Source organism: Saccopteryx leptura, chromosome 1 (genome assembly GCF_036850995.1).
Source record: "Saccopteryx leptura isolate mSacLep1 chromosome 1, mSacLep1_pri_phased_curated, whole genome shotgun sequence".
Lineage (NCBI taxonomy): Eukaryota > Metazoa > Chordata > Mammalia > Chiroptera > Emballonuridae > Saccopteryx > Saccopteryx leptura.
This window is the reverse complement of record NC_089503.1, coordinates 95,824,529-95,841,843: the sequence shown is the minus strand read 5'-3', so window position 1 is coordinate 95,841,843 and position 17,315 is coordinate 95,824,529. Positions and strand designations below refer to the sequence as shown.

Below are 17,315 nucleotides of genomic sequence, written 5' to 3'. Positions count from 1 at the left end.
GATAAACAGGGGCCTGTTTTTTTATTTTCATTCGATACACTCTTTTCCATTACAGATATTGAAATTGATCACCATACTCTCACTCTGCATGAGGAAAGGGCGAGGTTGCTGTAAGGCTGTTTCTCAGCCATGACAGATGTATCTGATGTGTTCAGCCCCTTAGACTTCCGGCAGGTAGATATGTACTGGGGCATCCGGAGAGCCCTTGTGCTTATTGCAGTGTGCTATAGATGTACACATAATACCACCTTGTATGGGCCATGAAGTGAAAAATGAAGGGAAGCCCTACCCTGGAAGGGATTATGAGGGAGAGAGCATCTGTAATTGACCTTGCCCGTTCCAGGGTCCTGCTAAGAGGAAATTATGACCAGGTGTTGAAACTGATGGCTTTGCTAAAGAAGAAAATCCAAGCCCTGGCCGGTTGGCTCAGCGGTAGAGCGTCGGCCTGGCGTGCGGGGGACCCAGGTTTGATTCCCGGCCGGGGCACATAGGAGAAGCACCCATTTGCTTCTCCACCCTCCCCCTCCTTCCTCTCTGTCTCTCTCTTCCCCTCCCGCAGCCAAGGCTCCATTGGAGCAAAGATGGCCCGGGCGCTGGGGATGGCTCCTTGGCCTCTGCCCCAGGCGCTAGAGTGGCTCTGGTCTCGGCAGAGCGACACCCCGGAGGGGCAGAGCATCGCCCTCTGGTGGGCAGTGCATCGCCCCTGGTGGGCGTGCCGGGTGGATCCCGGTCGGGCGCATGCGGGAGTCTGTCTGACTGTCTCTCCCCATTTCCAGCTTCAGAAAAAAAAAAAAAGAAGAAGAAGAAAATCCAGTCAACGTGAAGGCCTAGTGATGTTCCAAAAGACTGTATTTGTTGGGTGGAGGCAGAGAAACTATAATATATAAGGAGAGTTCTACTATCCTCCTATTTATATGCAGTCCTTATGTACTCTAAAGCATTATTTTTTATTGTGTTTACATAGATTCTAGTGTTGCCCCGAATGCATCCCCCTCCCCCATATTTCCATCAACATATTCCTTGCCCCCCTCCCAACAGCTCCCTCCCCCCTTCCCTTCAGGTTTAATTCCATTCCTCAGTTCACATTGTTCATTAGATTCCTCAAATAAGTGAGGTCATATGATTTTTTTTTCTCTGCCTGGCTTATTTCACTTAACATAATAGTTTCCAGGTCCATCCATGTTGTTGCAAAAGGTAAGATTTCCTTCTTTTTCATGGCCCCATAGTATTCCATTGTATATATGTACCAAAGCTTTTTAATCCACTCGTCCACTGACGGACACTTGGGCAGTTTCCAGATCTTCGCTATTGTGAACAATGCTGCAATAAATATGGGGGTGCATTTCTTTTTTTGAATCAATCAGTGATATGGTGTTCTTGGGATATATTCCTAAAAGTGGGATGGCTGGGTCAAAAGGCAGTTCCATTTTTAATTTTTTGAGAAATCTCCATATTGTTTTCCACAGTGGCTGCACCAGTCTGCATTCCCACCAGCAGTGCAGGAGGGTTCCCCTTTCTCCACATCCTCACTAGCACCTAACATGTGTTGTTTTGTTAATGAGCACCATTCTGACTGGTGTGAGGTGGTATCTCATTGTGGTTTTAATTTGCATTTCTCTAATGATTAGTGATGTTGAACATTTTTTCATCTATTGGCCATCTGTATGTCCCCTCTGGAGAAGTGTCTATTCATTTCTTTTGCCCATTTTTTGATTGGATTGTTTGTCTTCCTAGTGTAGAGTTTTATAGGTTCTTTATAAATTTTGGTTATTAACCCCTTATCAGACATATTGTTGGATATGTTCTCCCATTGTGTGGTTTGTTTTTTATTCTGTTCATATTGTCTTCTAAAGCATTATTCTATATATTAATTACACTACCATGGTGCTTTCCATGTTAGAGGACTTTCACGTATATAATCTTAATTTGATTCCTTGTGGTAGGTTTGGTTGTTAGTTACTTTACAGAGAGGACTCTGAGAAGTTAAGTGGTAGAATCAGGGTAGCCCTATGCCCATTTTCAACATTACAATAATTCTCATGTTTATTATTTTATTTCAAAGTGGTTATCTATAAAAAGAGGGAAACTAATAACTAAAAATTAAAAAAAAAAGGTAAAAAATATTTCTTACCCTCAGAAAAGAACTTTTATTCCTTTATCATAGTCTGTTTTGTGCTGACATTTGTTTTAATTAACTGTTCAAACTGATTCTGGACAGGATGATTAATGAGTAAATAGAAGATCATACTGATCACAGACTAAACTGGCAGTAATGAGAAGCTTCTACTTACCCATTTTTGGTGACCAAAATGTGTAGTCAAAATAGTGATATGATAATAGGACCTTAGAAGAAAGGTGCGCGGTTAAGAATAATTGTCTTGTTCCCCTGCAGAGCCAGTGTCTTTGAGGTATGTCTCCACAAATAACACCGCACGCATGTAGGAAAGTCAAGAAATTGTATAGACTAGCAACAGAAGGATTAATAGTCCAATTTGAATAAGCTAATTTGCAAATGTGATTAAATATTTTTTCTAGCCTTGAAACTTTAGGATATTTCAAAGCTTTCATCAAAGCCCTTATTTTAATGCTATGCTAATTTCAAATGTTTGAAAGTCACTTCAGTACATTTAACTTAAATTCAACTGAAAGTCTTCAATCTTTTTTTTTCTATAGTTACCTGTTTACAACTGTATTCTCCTATCTTGGCACAGTATGTTGCCAACTTAAACTCTCAGATATAGTCAGTGATAATTCATTGACTTAATACACACATTGAGGCTTTACTAGGTGGAAATACTGAGTAGGGTACTGGAAGAATGGGGAGGACTGGGGGAAACCACAATAGGCAGGTAGACATATTCCTCAGGTCTCTGAGGAATTCAGATGGGCAGACACTCAAATGTTTAGTACAAAAACATGTTGGACAAAAAGCAAATAAGTAAGTTGTATTCTTGTTATGTAGCTGTCCTTACTATTATAGTCATCCTGATGAGTATAAAGTGGTATTCATGTTTTTTATTTGCATTACCCTGATGGCTAATGATGTTATACATCTTTGCTTGTGCTTATTGGCTGTTGGATATCTTCTTTCAACAACTATCTCTTCAGAGCCTTTGCCTATTTTAAAATTGGCTTATTTGTCTTTATTGAATTGTAACAATTCTTTATATATTAGAGATACAAATCCCTTATGATTAGCATACATTTTCTTTCATTTTGTGGGTTTTCTTTTTACTTGTTAATAGGGTCCTTTGAAGCACAGAAATTTTTTATGTTGACAGTCATGTCTTATCTATGTTTTTTTTTCCTTTTGTTGCTTGTGATTTTGGTGTCATATCTAAGAAACCATTGCCTAATCCAAGGTTACAAATATTTTTCCCTATGTTTTCTTATAAAATTTTTATAGTTTCTGTTCTTAACTTTTGGATGTTAGATCCATTTTGAATTAAGTTTTATATATGTTGTGAGATAGGAGTCTAGCTTCATTCTTTTTCATGTGGGTATCCAGTTGCCCTGGCACTATTTATTGGAAAGTAATTACACTTATCATCAGACAAATGTTTACCATGTAGCTCAAAATGGTAAACATAACACTATGTCAAAGGAGGTAGTTTGCAGGGTGCAGAAATGATTCTTACCATCCTTTTCCATAGCAAATGCTCATATTTCCTCAATAACCGCATTCCAGCAGAGCCCCCAAGGTTGGTTGGTTGGTTTGTATATTTTTCTTTGTGCATCTGAGGATAGTGATGTAGATGTGAAGAATGAGTGAATTTTATAATTCACATAAAACCTTCACGTATCGAGTGTATAGTTTGTGCCAGGCATTGTTCTACACTTTGGGAATAAAACGACAGGCCTGCTACAGACTAGAGTTTCAGTAAATAATTGCTAAAGGATAGGAGACAATCTGGAAAGAAGATATAGTCCCTGCTTTCTAGAAAGGTGCAGAAAAAGAAATAATATAATATGAAAAGCTGTAACTGAGGCATAATATGTAAAGTGAGCTAGGCACACAGTAAATTGAATATATGGTTAATTAAAAGTAAGTTGAAGTAGAAAAAGCACCGTGCTAGTAATATTACTAGAGTTTTGTGTTATTATTGAAACATAAAAAACCAATGAACTATAAACATTTGTTTCTCATCTTCAGTTAAGACCTTTGTTCATTTACTCTTTGGCAGAATAGGTGTTTTGCCTTCAGTACAGAGGAGACAGCTTAGAAAATTGAAGATCTAATTTCTTTCCAGTGTTCATGTTATACTTTCCTATCAAATGGCTGTTATTAAAAACAGCAGTTTTATTTTTATTTTTAAAGATTTTATGTATTGGTTTTAGAGAGAGGACAGAGAGAGAAGGGGGATGGAAGGGGGAGTATGAACTCATAATAGTTGCTTCTCATATGTGCCTTGACTGGGCAAGCCCAGGGTTTTGAACCGGAGACCTCAGCATAACCAGGTCAATGCTTTATCCACTGCACCACCACAGGCCATGCGAAAACATAGCAGTTTATAAATTCAGTTACTATTTCCTTTTACAACTTTTCTGAAGCTCTTTCTCATCTTTACCATTTTGAGGGGAAGAATATATAAAGGCTATTTAGGTTTGTTTTTAACTGAAATGAAACTCTTGTTTAGTTTTTTGGACTGTGGAAGACTAGGTAAATGGAATGCTATCATAAAATTGTCCCCAAAAGATTAATGCAGTTGAATTTTTGCCTAATGTGTAGTTTATCAATTTAGAAAATAATATACCTTTTAAAAACTATTCAGTTTCATCCCTGACCTGGTATCTCAGTTGATTACAGCATTGTTCCTGTACGCTAAGGTTACAGGTTCAGTCCTCATTCAGAGTACATACAACAATCAGCCAACAAATGTATAAATCAGTGAAATAACAAATTTATGTTTCTCTCTCTTTTTCCTCCCTCTCTCTAAAATATATTGATAAATAAAAAAAATTTTAATAATGAAATAAAATATTTAGTTTTAGTATGATATCCAACATTTATGAGGTCATCCTAGATATAAGCATCAAGAACTTGGACATTCTGAAAAATCACTTTGTGGATTGTGATTTTTAAGCTAACAGAAGGAAACATACCCTGTTCTGAACCTACCTTCTGTTTCCTGTGAGGCAAAGAATCATAGTTTTTATTGTCACCGAGCAACTGTGAAATATGTTGGTGCTAATATAAGTGTCAGTTCACCCTGTCCTGGCAAGTTTGTACTATTGTTCATTTGTAAAGGAATCGATAGCCTCATTCTATTTCCATGCATTGTATTTCACACAGTTGCTATAAACAAAAAGAAGACCCAAGTCTTTATTGCCTGAGAACAGATTTCTTCATAGGCGAATTTGTTCAAAAGTTAACATTGGCCCTTTGTTTTGCTATACTTTTGAGCCGAGAGAGAGAGAGAGAGAGATAGAGAGAGAGAGAGAGAGAGAGAGAGACCTGTGTATTTTGAGTGAATTAATACCTAAATCTATGTATGTATCATATTAAGCCCTCATTATATTGGCAACTCTTAAGACTTATTACTTACAAGAGAAATCAATCTTCTGAATGTTAAATGTGTGATGAGGTAATACTTATTTTCTTGCAAATCCCAGGTGACATTTAATATGAGAATATCAGGCATAGAAGGTACCCAAGAATCTATGTAGTTCTGATTTTCTCATTTTCTAGATAAGGAAATAGAGACCTACAGAAGTGACTGGGTTACCGTGAGTTGCATATCTCATTAGTAGAAGAGTAAATCTCAGTACAAACAATAGAATCTCAGGTAAATATAATATTGTGCATGCAGTTTGATTGCATTCTCTTGAATATGAGTTCACTATATGAGGTACATACACTTTATTTGACTCTTTACATCTGACAACTTTATAACTAAAAAAATACAGTCTAATTACAATATATACAAATGATCTATAATAGGTCTCCATGAAAAACTATTCTAAAAGCACATTTACAGCCTGACCTGTGGTGGTGCAGTGGATCAAGTATTAACCTGGAACGCTGAGGTCACTGGTTCAAAACCCTGGACTTGCCGGATCAAGGCACATATGGGAGTTGATGCTTCCTGCTCCTCGCCCCTTCTCTCTCTCTCTCTAAAATGAATAAATTAAAATAATAAAAGCACCTTTACAGAAGAAAATATGTTACCCTTCTTTGATTTTCCATTTTCATGTTTAACAGCCATCACTCCAGAAAGATTTCCTTAGATCAGAAGATTTCATACTTGGGTTCCATGAATCCCAAAGGAATCCATATTATATGGGTTTCTGAACCCCCTGAAATTATGTACATAATTTAGTTCACAACTTTTATAAATTTATCAAAGAACCACTACCCACGATCAACTTGATTCTCAGTCTACATTTAACAGTGTGTATTTGCCTTATCTTCCTCAGAAGATACCGCCTATCCTTCATATTTTAACTCTGCATTAATTTGGAGATTACTAATGTTTCCAGATGAAGAATTTCAGATTAGTTTAACTTTTCTCATAGGCTTTTTTTTCCTCCTCATTTTAAATCATTTTTATAGCTATCTTTTGAACCCTTTCCAAATTCTTTATAAAACCTGAAAGCCAAGGAGCTCAGAATTAGAAATTATATATTAATTAAGATCTAGTTTAGGAGCTTAGATCTGCTGATAGTGAGTGGTTTCAGAGGGTTAGGGGCAGCAGAAGTGAGACTGCTGAGCCAGGTCCAGGAATGGGCCCCCATGCTCAGGCAGGCTGGGCAGACCCTCAGGGTCAAAAGACACAGGGTAAAGGGCCTATGGTAGGCTTAAAAGGATTGGGCACATTTCAAAGTTTATAGCAAGGTGAGTAAAGGAGTCAGAATAGTGAGCAGCAAACAAGCCCAGACCTGAAAATGAAACAGAATCCTACAGAAAATCTGCATATGAACAAACTGCTCCTTTTCTTCGTAAAAATTGATCCAATCTTCCAGCACTGAGACTCTTCATTTGGGGAGGGTGCTTGTTGTCTTCCAGGTTTCCCTTCTCAGTAACCTTCCCAGTCACATTAGCCTGCAGACTTTAAGATTCCTGGGGGTTATGTTTCCAAGAGGTGTGACTAATGGAAACAGAGGGACTAGGTTTACAAGCTATAAGTCAAGTAGGTTATCAAAATCAATGGGGCAAGGGAGGATTACAGACTGTTACGGGACTCTGATGAAATTATGGGTGGGCTTTCTCTCCGGAAGGAAGGCAACAAATACATTTTGTACAAGTCATTTTATACTATTTAATCTGCCCTGAAACTGATCATTGGTTAATAACTCATGGTTGAGATTGGTAGTCTATATTAGTGTGTGTGTGTGTGTGTGTGTGTGTATCTGTGTGTGTGTGTAAAAGAGAGACAGAGAGACAGAGCCTGGCCAGGCAGTGGCGCAGTGGATAGAGCATCAGGCTAGGATGCAGAGGACCCAGGATGGAGACCTCAAGATCGCCAGTTTGAGCGTGGGCTCCTCAGGTTTGAGCAAGGCTCGCCAGCTTGAGCCCAAGGTCACTGCCTTGAGCAGGGGGTCACTTGGTCTGCTATAGCCCCCCTGGTCAAGGCACGTATCAAAAAGCAATCAATGAATAACTAAGGTGCCACAACAGAGAGACACACAGAGAGGGACAGATAGGGACAGACAAGAAGGGAGAGAGATGAGAAGCATCAATTCTTCGTTGCGACTCCTTAGTTGTTTATTGATTGCTTTCTCATATGTGCCTTGACTGGGGGCTACTGCAGAGCAAATGACCCCTTGCTCAAACCAGCAACTTTGGGCTCAAGCCAGCAACCTTGGGCTTCAAGTCAGTGACCTCTGGGCTCAAGCCAGCAACCATGGGATCATGTCTATGATCCGTGACCCAGTCTGATGCTCTATTCCAGGGGTCGGGAAACTTTTTGGCTGAGAGAGCCATGAATGCCACATATTTTAAAATGTAATTCTGTGAGAGCCATACAACCACCCATGTACTTTACGCATATCCAATAAAATTTTGGTGTTGTCCTGGAGGACAGCTGTGATTGAATCCAGCAACCCGCAACCATGAACATGAGCGGTAGGAAATGAATGGATTGTAATACATGAGAATGTTTTATATTTTTAACATTATTTTTTTTTATTAAAGATTTGTCTGTGAGCCAGGTGCAGCCATCAAAAGAGCCACATCTGGCTCGTGAGCCATAGGTTCCCGACCCCTGCTCTATTCACTGAGCCACCACCTGGTCAGGTGGTAGTCTATATTTCTTATCTGTTTCCTGCCCTTTATTAATGTGTTATATAATTGTTTCAGTTGCTATCTGAGCTATGCTAAGGAGGTTTGGACATGAAGTTTCCAAATGTGACCCAAAAGATAAATGGGGGAAATAGCAACACTGAGGTCATTGCACTGGTAACAGCAAGAATCTGGGAGAGATCCTTGGAGGGAATGGTGAATTTGGGGGATAGGAACTGTGTCAGAGAAGTCCAGCATTCCCTTCTCACTGGATGATTCTACCTCTGTTCCTATGTGAGGGTCTAGGTTTTATTTTAGCAACTGAGAAACAGTTCCTTTATGAATCATGTAATATGCAATGGATACTGAGCCGGTTAGTCTTACATGGTTCTATTTAAAGCAGCATCCAGTTCCTAGCATGGCTGGCCTAGACCCTCAGGCAGTGGCTGAGACTATGGCCAGGAAGGGTAAGAGGGTAGAACAAGAAGAATGGCTTTGGTAATAGAGCCTGAACTTCACTCATGGCTCTTTATGACTACTGTTAATTTTACTCATCCGTATTCACTGCCTGGCCCTCTGACTCTACCTAGAGATATTAAATATATAAGAATGAATTTAGTCCTGGCCGGTTGGCTCAGCGGTAGAGCGTCGGCCTGGCGTGCGGGGGACCCGGGTTCGATTCCCGGCCAGGGCACATAGGAGAAGCGCCCATTTGCTTCTCCACCCCCACCCCCTCCTTCCTCTCTGTCTCTCTCTTCCCCTCCTGCAGCCAAGGCTCCATTGGAGCAAAGATGGCCTGGGCGCTGGGGATGGCTCCTTGGCCTCTGCCCCAGGCGCTAGAGTGGCTCTGGTCGCGGCAGAGCGACGCCCCGGAGGGGCAGAGCATCGCCCCCTGGTGGGCAGAGCATCGCCCCCTGGTGGGTGTGCTGGGTGGATCCCAGTCAGGCGCATGCGGGAGTCTGTCTGACTGTTCTATCCCCATTTCCAGCTTCAGAAAAATACAAAAAAATAAAAATACAAAAAAAAAATGAATTTAGAGAGTAATTATATGGATAATTCAAGCTAAATAAGACCTCATTTACCACAAATATAAGGTCTAATTTTGTATTTATATAATACCTAGGAAAGAAAATAAAACATTTTTAAATTGCAATAAAAAAAACCTGTTTGAAGAAGGTATTTCCAAATTGGTAAATACTTAAATTTAAAGGTCTCTTAAAAGTGGAAGAATCTAATCTCTATATTTTGCTTTAACTGGTTTTTCTCCCTTTCCTTGATCTCTTCAAATCCTGTCTTTTCTTGAAGCCCAGTTTGTGGCCTACCCTGCCTATAAAGTAGAACCTACTTTGTTGACATTTTGGAGTATAACTGAGATAATCCAGTTCCGCCTTCAGCACAGGGCCTGGCACATAATATGCAACATTTCTGTTAGCTGAAAGGGATAATAATGGTTATGATAATCCTTTTTCCAAATACTGTGGTCAGCATTTAACCTCTTTAATTCTCAGAACATAAAAAATATTTACTTTCTATACCACTTTTTGACACTTAGTATCCTAGTTTAGATGTTGCAATTTTATCTCTATAATGGGATTGTAAACTTCTTCATAGACAAAGATAGGCAATATAAAACTTGCTGAATTTGATTGAAAGTTGGCATTTACTTTCTTTATAAGCCATGTGGTCTTCATTTTGATTCTTTTTTCGGCAACAGAAAACGAAAACACTAGCAGAAAGGAGGAGAAGTGCTCCATCTCTTATCCTGGACAAAGCCCTGCAAAAACGGCCAAGTACCAAGTAAGTGAAAAGCTTTGCAGTGTATGTTTCGTATATGCTACATTTTTTTATATGTGGTGGGGTGTGTGTGTTTGTTTTATATCAGCACCAGAATTCTCTGTTTAATAATAGAAAATATGACTTCTGTTCTGAGGTTACTTAATAAAGCCTGTTCTTTTCGTGAATCATAAAGCATTTTAGAGCTGGTATGTATGATCAGTTGTTTTAAAACAGATGCACAAGTGGCTCTCACATCACGTAGTGCACAAAAAGTGCAAGTTCCACATACTGGTAAAGTTGGTTTATAAAACTAATTAGAACTGAGAATACGAAAATAAGTTGTTTCTTTAACCACCATTCATGTTGTTTATGCACAAACATTTGCCTATTTCTTTATCATAAGGTGATAAAGGTATAAGGCAAATTTTTACCAATTTTAGATATGAATAAAGATTAAGATTATTAAAAAATGGAATGCCAATTTCTTTTAGCAATTATTAGTTAAATTAATAAGTGAGTTTATTAGTGAAATTTGAAGTGGAAAAACAAGCTAAATATCTATTGACATTGCCATTTTACCTATTGAGGCTGAATAATATTTCAGTGGACATTTTAAGAAAATCTTTTGTAATGTATAGAAATTGAATGGGTACTCAATTATTAACGTATTCACTGTTTTAAATGACATTATAACTCAGCAGTTTTATGTTCAGAGGAATCCTGTAACAATGTTCTCCTGTCTCTGAATCCTTTTATGTAAAGAGAAGTCCTTATCACCTTTCTTTAAAATGAGGGTATATTTCTATGCTAACTTAACAGAAAATCTATATGTAAGTGTTTTTCTGTTCAATTCCAACAATAAATTATATAGCTAAATCCCAATTAGTGAAACTTTCGAAACACTTAAGTCATTCTGAGTACTTAGCAAGTTCTCAGACTCAGCAGCACCCTACCTGCCCCCAAAACACACAAGCTTACTGTACTCATTGGGAGGATCAGAAAATGTAAATTACTTTTAATAGAAGCCTAATAAAATTTAATTAGGAAGATATTTATCTTTCAAATAAACAATGCAGTAATACATTTCAGTGCCGTATATAAATGACTTAAATTATTTGCATTAATGTATCTTTCCATTAGTGTAGACAAAAGAGAATGGTTATATATTCACAGTTTGACCTTGATTTAGAGGAAGTAGAGAGAGGAGGCAGAATTATCAGTACAACTGTCTAATTCTACTATATATATAAAAATATCTATTTGTACTTTTTTAAAAAGCAGAAACAGTTTAAGGAAAATTTTCCTATTGGAAACTTCTGGGATGGATGAGAGCTAGATTTTTCAATTAAAAGTAACCTTTATATCAGAAAAACTTTAGCCTGAGATCAGGGCCAACAGTAGCACACCTACTGCTTAATCCAGGGCAAGAATCTGTAACAATACAATTATAGGTACTAAAAGCTCATATAGACCAGTGGTTCTCAACAAAAAGGTACTAACCTAGAGGGCATTTTGAAATTTTGTGGAGCATTTGAGTTTGTCTCAGTGATTTAGTAGACGGTGGCCAGAGGCGCTAGACATCATGGAACGCAGAGGACATCCTACATGGCAAGAATTGTGTGGTTCCTGTATAGCTTTAGAATATCCTAGGTATGGCATACTTATGAAGGAGAAAACTTCATATAATTATATACACCTTTAACTTAACTCAATTTTATGTTTAAATACTAAGTGTCTTATATACTTTTGTATAGTTTCAAAAAACACTAAAGTTTCCAGAAATGCAGTTACCTTGCATATCAAGAAATAATCGTATTTTGCATTGTTTGGAACCATTTCAGAAAATCACTTGGCTTTACTTTATTTTCCTGTGCTTATTGCATGGAATCGTCTCTTATCCTACTTCTCTTAAATGTAAATATATTATAAATAGATATAAGCATCTGACTACTTCATTGTATTTTAATTTAGTCATACCTGAGCATATACATATTGACACACATAATTTATTATGAATTAATTTCATTTCATTTTTCTTTATATTACTATTAGGGTATTTTATTGATACTTTTGAAATTCTGTCAACTATTTGTGAATTTTGTTCCAGGATAGAAAAAAAGGAATTAAAACAGGGGTCCCCAAACTTTTTACACAGGGGGCCAGTTCACTGTCCTTCAGACCATTGGAGGGCAAGACTATAAAAAAAACTATGAACAAGTCCCTATGCACACTGCACATATCTTATTTTAAAGTAAAAAAACAAAATGAGAACAAATACAATATTTAAAATAAAGAACAAGTAAATTTAAATCAACAAACTGACCAGTATTTCAATGGGAACTATGCTCCTCTCACCGACCACCAATGAAAGAGGTGCCCCTTCTGGAAGTGCGGTGGGGGCCGGATAAATGGCCTCAGGGGGCCGTAGTTTGGGGACCCCTGAATTAAAATAAATGCATATGCATAGACTTTTAAAGAAAAAGGCGCATCCTGTTTACTAGGGTTGAGAAGAACTGATATAGATGAAATGCTAGGTTACCTGGCTTACTGAGATTGTTGCGTCAGAGAACCAGTGTGACAACATGTAGTCTTCTCCTGCTCAGTCCTGTCTCCCCATCATCTCTCCAATAATGAGTGCTTACATTAGAGCCAGTTTTCTAAATTCCTGCCTCAGAAAGATGATGGGGTTTGTGTCAAATAACTACGAGGGATAAAAGCTGAAGTTGAAGTTGTACATGTTTAAATGTTCAGTTTATTTCCTATGAGTTTCTCTGGGTCAGTAGTATGAGTACATAGTGCTGGGGAACAGGGCTTTTAGCTATCTTACAGAAATGATGCTTTTTTACTCTATGCAGTGTTGGGGGTTAATGTGTATGCTCTACCCCCCAAAAAGTAATTGGGTGTTGTATGTATACAAAAGTAAAGGAAAGAACCTTAAAGGTCTTCTAGTTCAGTGACTTCCGAACCTAAGTCAGTATTCTGCAGTAGGACGCAGGTATGTTTTTCAAAAACTCTTTATAATAAAAGAATGCCTGTACATACTTGGTGTTCAGTTGTTATTTGTTGGATGAATTAGTGAACAAGCAAGTGACTCCATTTCCAAACCAAAGTAGGAATTTAATAAGTTAACACAGTAGTTTCTGACTTTTCCTGCCCTCCTAAAAGTTGTATGATACAGTGTCTAAGAACATGGATTCTAGAGTCAAATACATAAGAGACTTTCATTTTTCATTGATATTATTTGTGAAATTCTGGCTAGGGATAAAGGGAGATTCCTTTTAACAAAATAATACTGAATTATTATTAGGAAGTTATTTCATGCAGAAAAATACCACAAGAACTGATGTATGTTGTCTGGAAATACCACATATGTTGGCATTCTTGGGGTATTTCTTCATTGTTTACTTAAGGATAAATTCTCTAAAGAATAAATTAGATAGTTTATCTTAAGGATAAAGATCTTAAGGATAAACTATCTCTCTAGAAATTCACTTGTTTTGATAGGTATTCAGCCCACCTTATAGAAGTTACACAAAAATGTACCCACTTTGATTAAATTAAATCTGATAGCACTTTTAAGTTGGTATTCACCTATCACCATCCTTACCTCCAAACTAGGATCTTATGTCTGCTATTTGCAAGGCCTTGTGCTAGTACTTTGAATGTATCACCTTTTAAATCTCTCCTGTGGGGAGAAGACAGAGCCAGAGGAGTGCTGAGATACGGCAGCACACACTTGGGCTCTGGCTGCAACTGAATGCTGGCTGTTCATCCTGATTTTTTGTGTAGCCTCAGATAAATCAAGCAATCTCTGAGTCTGTGCTTTTCTCTGTAAAATATTAATCCAGTGCTTGCATTATAGAATATGAAATGAGAAAATAACTGACAATGCTTAGAAAATTGATTTTCTTCTTAGTTGCCTTTCCTTCTCTTAAATATACTTCATTTTCAAGCTTCAAACACTGACTCATCCAGCAAAGTCATTTGTTAATGAAAAGTGCCTACTTTATCATCACAGCATTATACGACTAAAAGTGACTCATTGATCCTGTGTCATTCTATAGTGGAAATTGAGTCAAAGACTTGCCCTAAGTCACAAGTTAATTCAGCATTAGAGACGGAACTGGAAACCCAGGTTCTTGGTCTGGATGGAATATTCTTTGCATTACATAAGCAGTTGTATGATACAATGTCTGAGAACATGGATTCTAGGGCCATATTGCCAGGTTTGAATCTCAGTACTGCCCCTGACTAGCTGTGTGGTCTTGGGTTGGTTTTTAAACCAGAAATAATAAAGTAAGCTTACCTCATAAGGTTGTAAGGAAGACTAAATAGGTCTTTTACATGTAAAGTAGTCTGCGCCACATAATCTATGCTATATGTTTAAAGGCCGTTTATTATTATTATGACTGTAGCAGTAGTAACAACAGAAGTAGAACTATGTATTGTCTTGGTAGAGAGAATCTTCCCATAGCAGATGAGAAATAAAAAACATGAACAATGCTGCCGGGAAGCCATCTAGATTCTAATATTAAATTTATTTTAATAAGACAATTATACTTCTAAGTCTGATCTGAAGCAAGATTAGCTCAGAGCATTTGGATTTATTCTTGATAGACCCTGACAACTCTTGATGACTCCCTAGAAAGAAGTTCAAATTTTGCCTAGAGTGATCTGGGAAATAAGGGCTCAAGACTCGGAAGATTGACCTGGTTTGCTCAGCCACTTAAGATGAAGAGGCTCTAGAAAATTCATATTTGCCAAAGCTATGAACCAAGATTAGACACACAGGATTTGTTGGCAAAGATGCTAATGCTAAGGTGAGAAAGCCAAATCAGAAGGCAGTGGAGAGCTGGGAGAACAGCTGGCTGCTAACCGCCTTCTACTTTCTGTCAGTTCTCTCCCCTTGTACATGACTGCGCGCGCGCACACACACGCGCGCGCGCGCGCACACACACACACACACACACACACACACCCATGTCAACGTTGTCCTACTCAGAGTATCCCCCATTATGTGCTACAAATTACTCACCGTTCTATCTCCTCTTTTCTCTGTCATGTTAGCATCATGATTTTAAAAACAGTCTAAAGTAGACGATAGCTTACCATACTTCAAATGGAAGGAGAACATTTAAACTTCAGAGTAGTTTAGTGAGAATTGCAGTAAAATCTTTCATAACAGAATGAAAAAACACTTTTCTTGGGATAGTTCAGTGTGAACTTCCAAGATATGGTAATTGGAATGAACTGAATGACCGCCTGAAAGCCACTCATATGCCAGGACACTAAATTAGTTATGCTAAGTTGATATAATTTATACAAAAAGTCAATTTAAAAGAGAAGTTACTAGACTTTCTTTTGGAATTCTGTAAACCTTCTGTGGCTAGATACAGTTTCTTGGTATAAGACTTTTAAATAAAAATTTGAATTTCAGAATTTTAAAAATATATATTTAAGACCTTTTTATATTACAGTAAACTACAGTTGACCCTTGAACAACATGGGTTTGAACTGTGTGGGTCTACTTATACCTGGGTTTTCCATATAGATACAGTTGGCCCTCTGTATCATACCCTAGGTTTTCTGATTGTGGATTCTGCCAACCACGGGTCTGTAATTTCAGTGCTCAGTTGGAAATTTGCAGCTGCAGATGGCCTACCATATGCATTGTTCTATCTCATTTTATACAAGGGCCTTGAGCACATGTGGATACTGGTATTTGTGGGGCCCTAGAACCAGTCCTCTTCAGATACTGAGGGGGAATTGTAGTTCAGTTTTGGAGAAGACAGAAGTTATGAATAAATTTTCGACTGCGCTATTCTCGGCATTCCTAACCTCTGTGTTGTTCAAGGGTGATCTGTACACTGACATGTTATTTTAGAAAATAAAAACCTGACCCAAATGCTATTCATTGGCTCCCTTGCTTACATGCCAGTTGACTCTACATAAGTCCTGTTCCTACAGTTTTGGACAATATGTTTTGAGGTTTTAATTGGTAAACCCATGGATGATTCAAGATATGTGATGAGAAGAACTCAAAGTAGAAATTTAATACATGAAGGTCGCTAGTGGCGTGCAAGAGCCCCTTCTTTGCTTGCAAGGAACATTTTCCAAAGTTGTAAAATTCTGATGTAAAGGAAGAGACAGCAATTGCTTTATAAGGTGGCAAATTTGGCAAGTTTTTACCAAAATGGAATTCATTGCTTTAAGCAAAAGCCTTTCCAGGCCTACGTAGCACTTTATTCTTTTCAGACTACTTTTCATATCTGTTAAAAATGATCAAATACATCTGTTCCTGGTCTAGTATGCTGTTTTCTTATAGTATGATTCTGGGAGCAAATCATTGGACAATTATATTAAATCTCTCCACATTCTAATGGGCTTTGACGGAGCCAAATTAATTTATTTTTGCACTTGCAGGATAGTACATTCATTTAATTTCTTCATTCCATCTAAAGCTTAATTTGCTAATGGCAGCTATGATTCAATTTTATCTTTCATTTTGGCACCAGGAAAGCACTGCCTCATTAGTGAGTGTTTATTCACCCTTCCTCACCCCCTCCACAAGGTTAGCACACTGTCCTCACCTCCTTACTGTACCACGCTAGCTACTCCCTCCCCAGTACAGCCAGACTTTCTCAGAGGAGTTTTTGAATTTCATGATTGACTTTCCTTCAGAACCCTGGAAAAAAGCACATACGAAGGAAGCAGAATAATAGTTGTTACTGTTATTAAGAAGCCTCATACTACTGTGACTAAGAAAAGTGCAGACTTGGAGCCATTCTCCATGGGTTTGAAGCTGGCCCAGCTTCTTACCAGGCATGAGAACTTTGGCAAATTCCTTAAGCTCTCCAGGCCTCACTTTCCACACCAATAAAGTGGGGATAACCTCACAGGGGATTAAACGTTAATATTTTAATATTATGTATATGAAATATATCTGGTACATTGTATTACATATGATTTTTTTATTAAATAAAATTACTCAAAATATATAAACCTTTATGCTACCCTGTCACATCTGTCTAATTTCTTAGTGTTCTAGGTTTAGGTCCTCTCAACTTGACTATTTTTGAGTGAAGGAACCATGTGTTCTATTCAAATCTACATCTACAGTGTTGGGTATAGGATAGATATTCATAAATGTTAGCTAAGCTGAATGAGTGATTCCTTTCTCGCCCTAGCTAAGTAGCACTTCTCTCAGTTGGAGTGTAAAGAGGGTAAGAGTCCCCTGCTGCCTGAGAAGGTAATGTGTGCAGTGTCAAAAAGCCACATAAAGAAGTGACATTTCTGGAGTGACCAGCTGTTTAGTGTA

General features: G+C 37.9%; 1 protein-coding gene across 3 annotated transcripts in view; it reads left to right on the top strand.

The window, feature by feature from the left end:
- ARHGAP20 (Rho GTPase activating protein 20) overlaps positions 1-17,315 on the top strand; it is a 108,434-nt gene that overhangs the window by 11,068 nt on the left and 80,051 nt on the right. For all 3 annotated transcript variants that reach the window (XM_066371639.1, XM_066371640.1, XM_066371638.1), the window contains exon 2: positions 9,936-10,018. Coding sequence is in view for 1 of the 3 variants with exons in the window: in XM_066371638.1 (XP_066227735.1) it covers positions 9,936-10,018 (83 nt within the window). In the remaining 2 variants the exon portion in view is untranslated. The remainder of the gene's footprint in view (positions 1-9,935; positions 10,019-17,315) is intronic.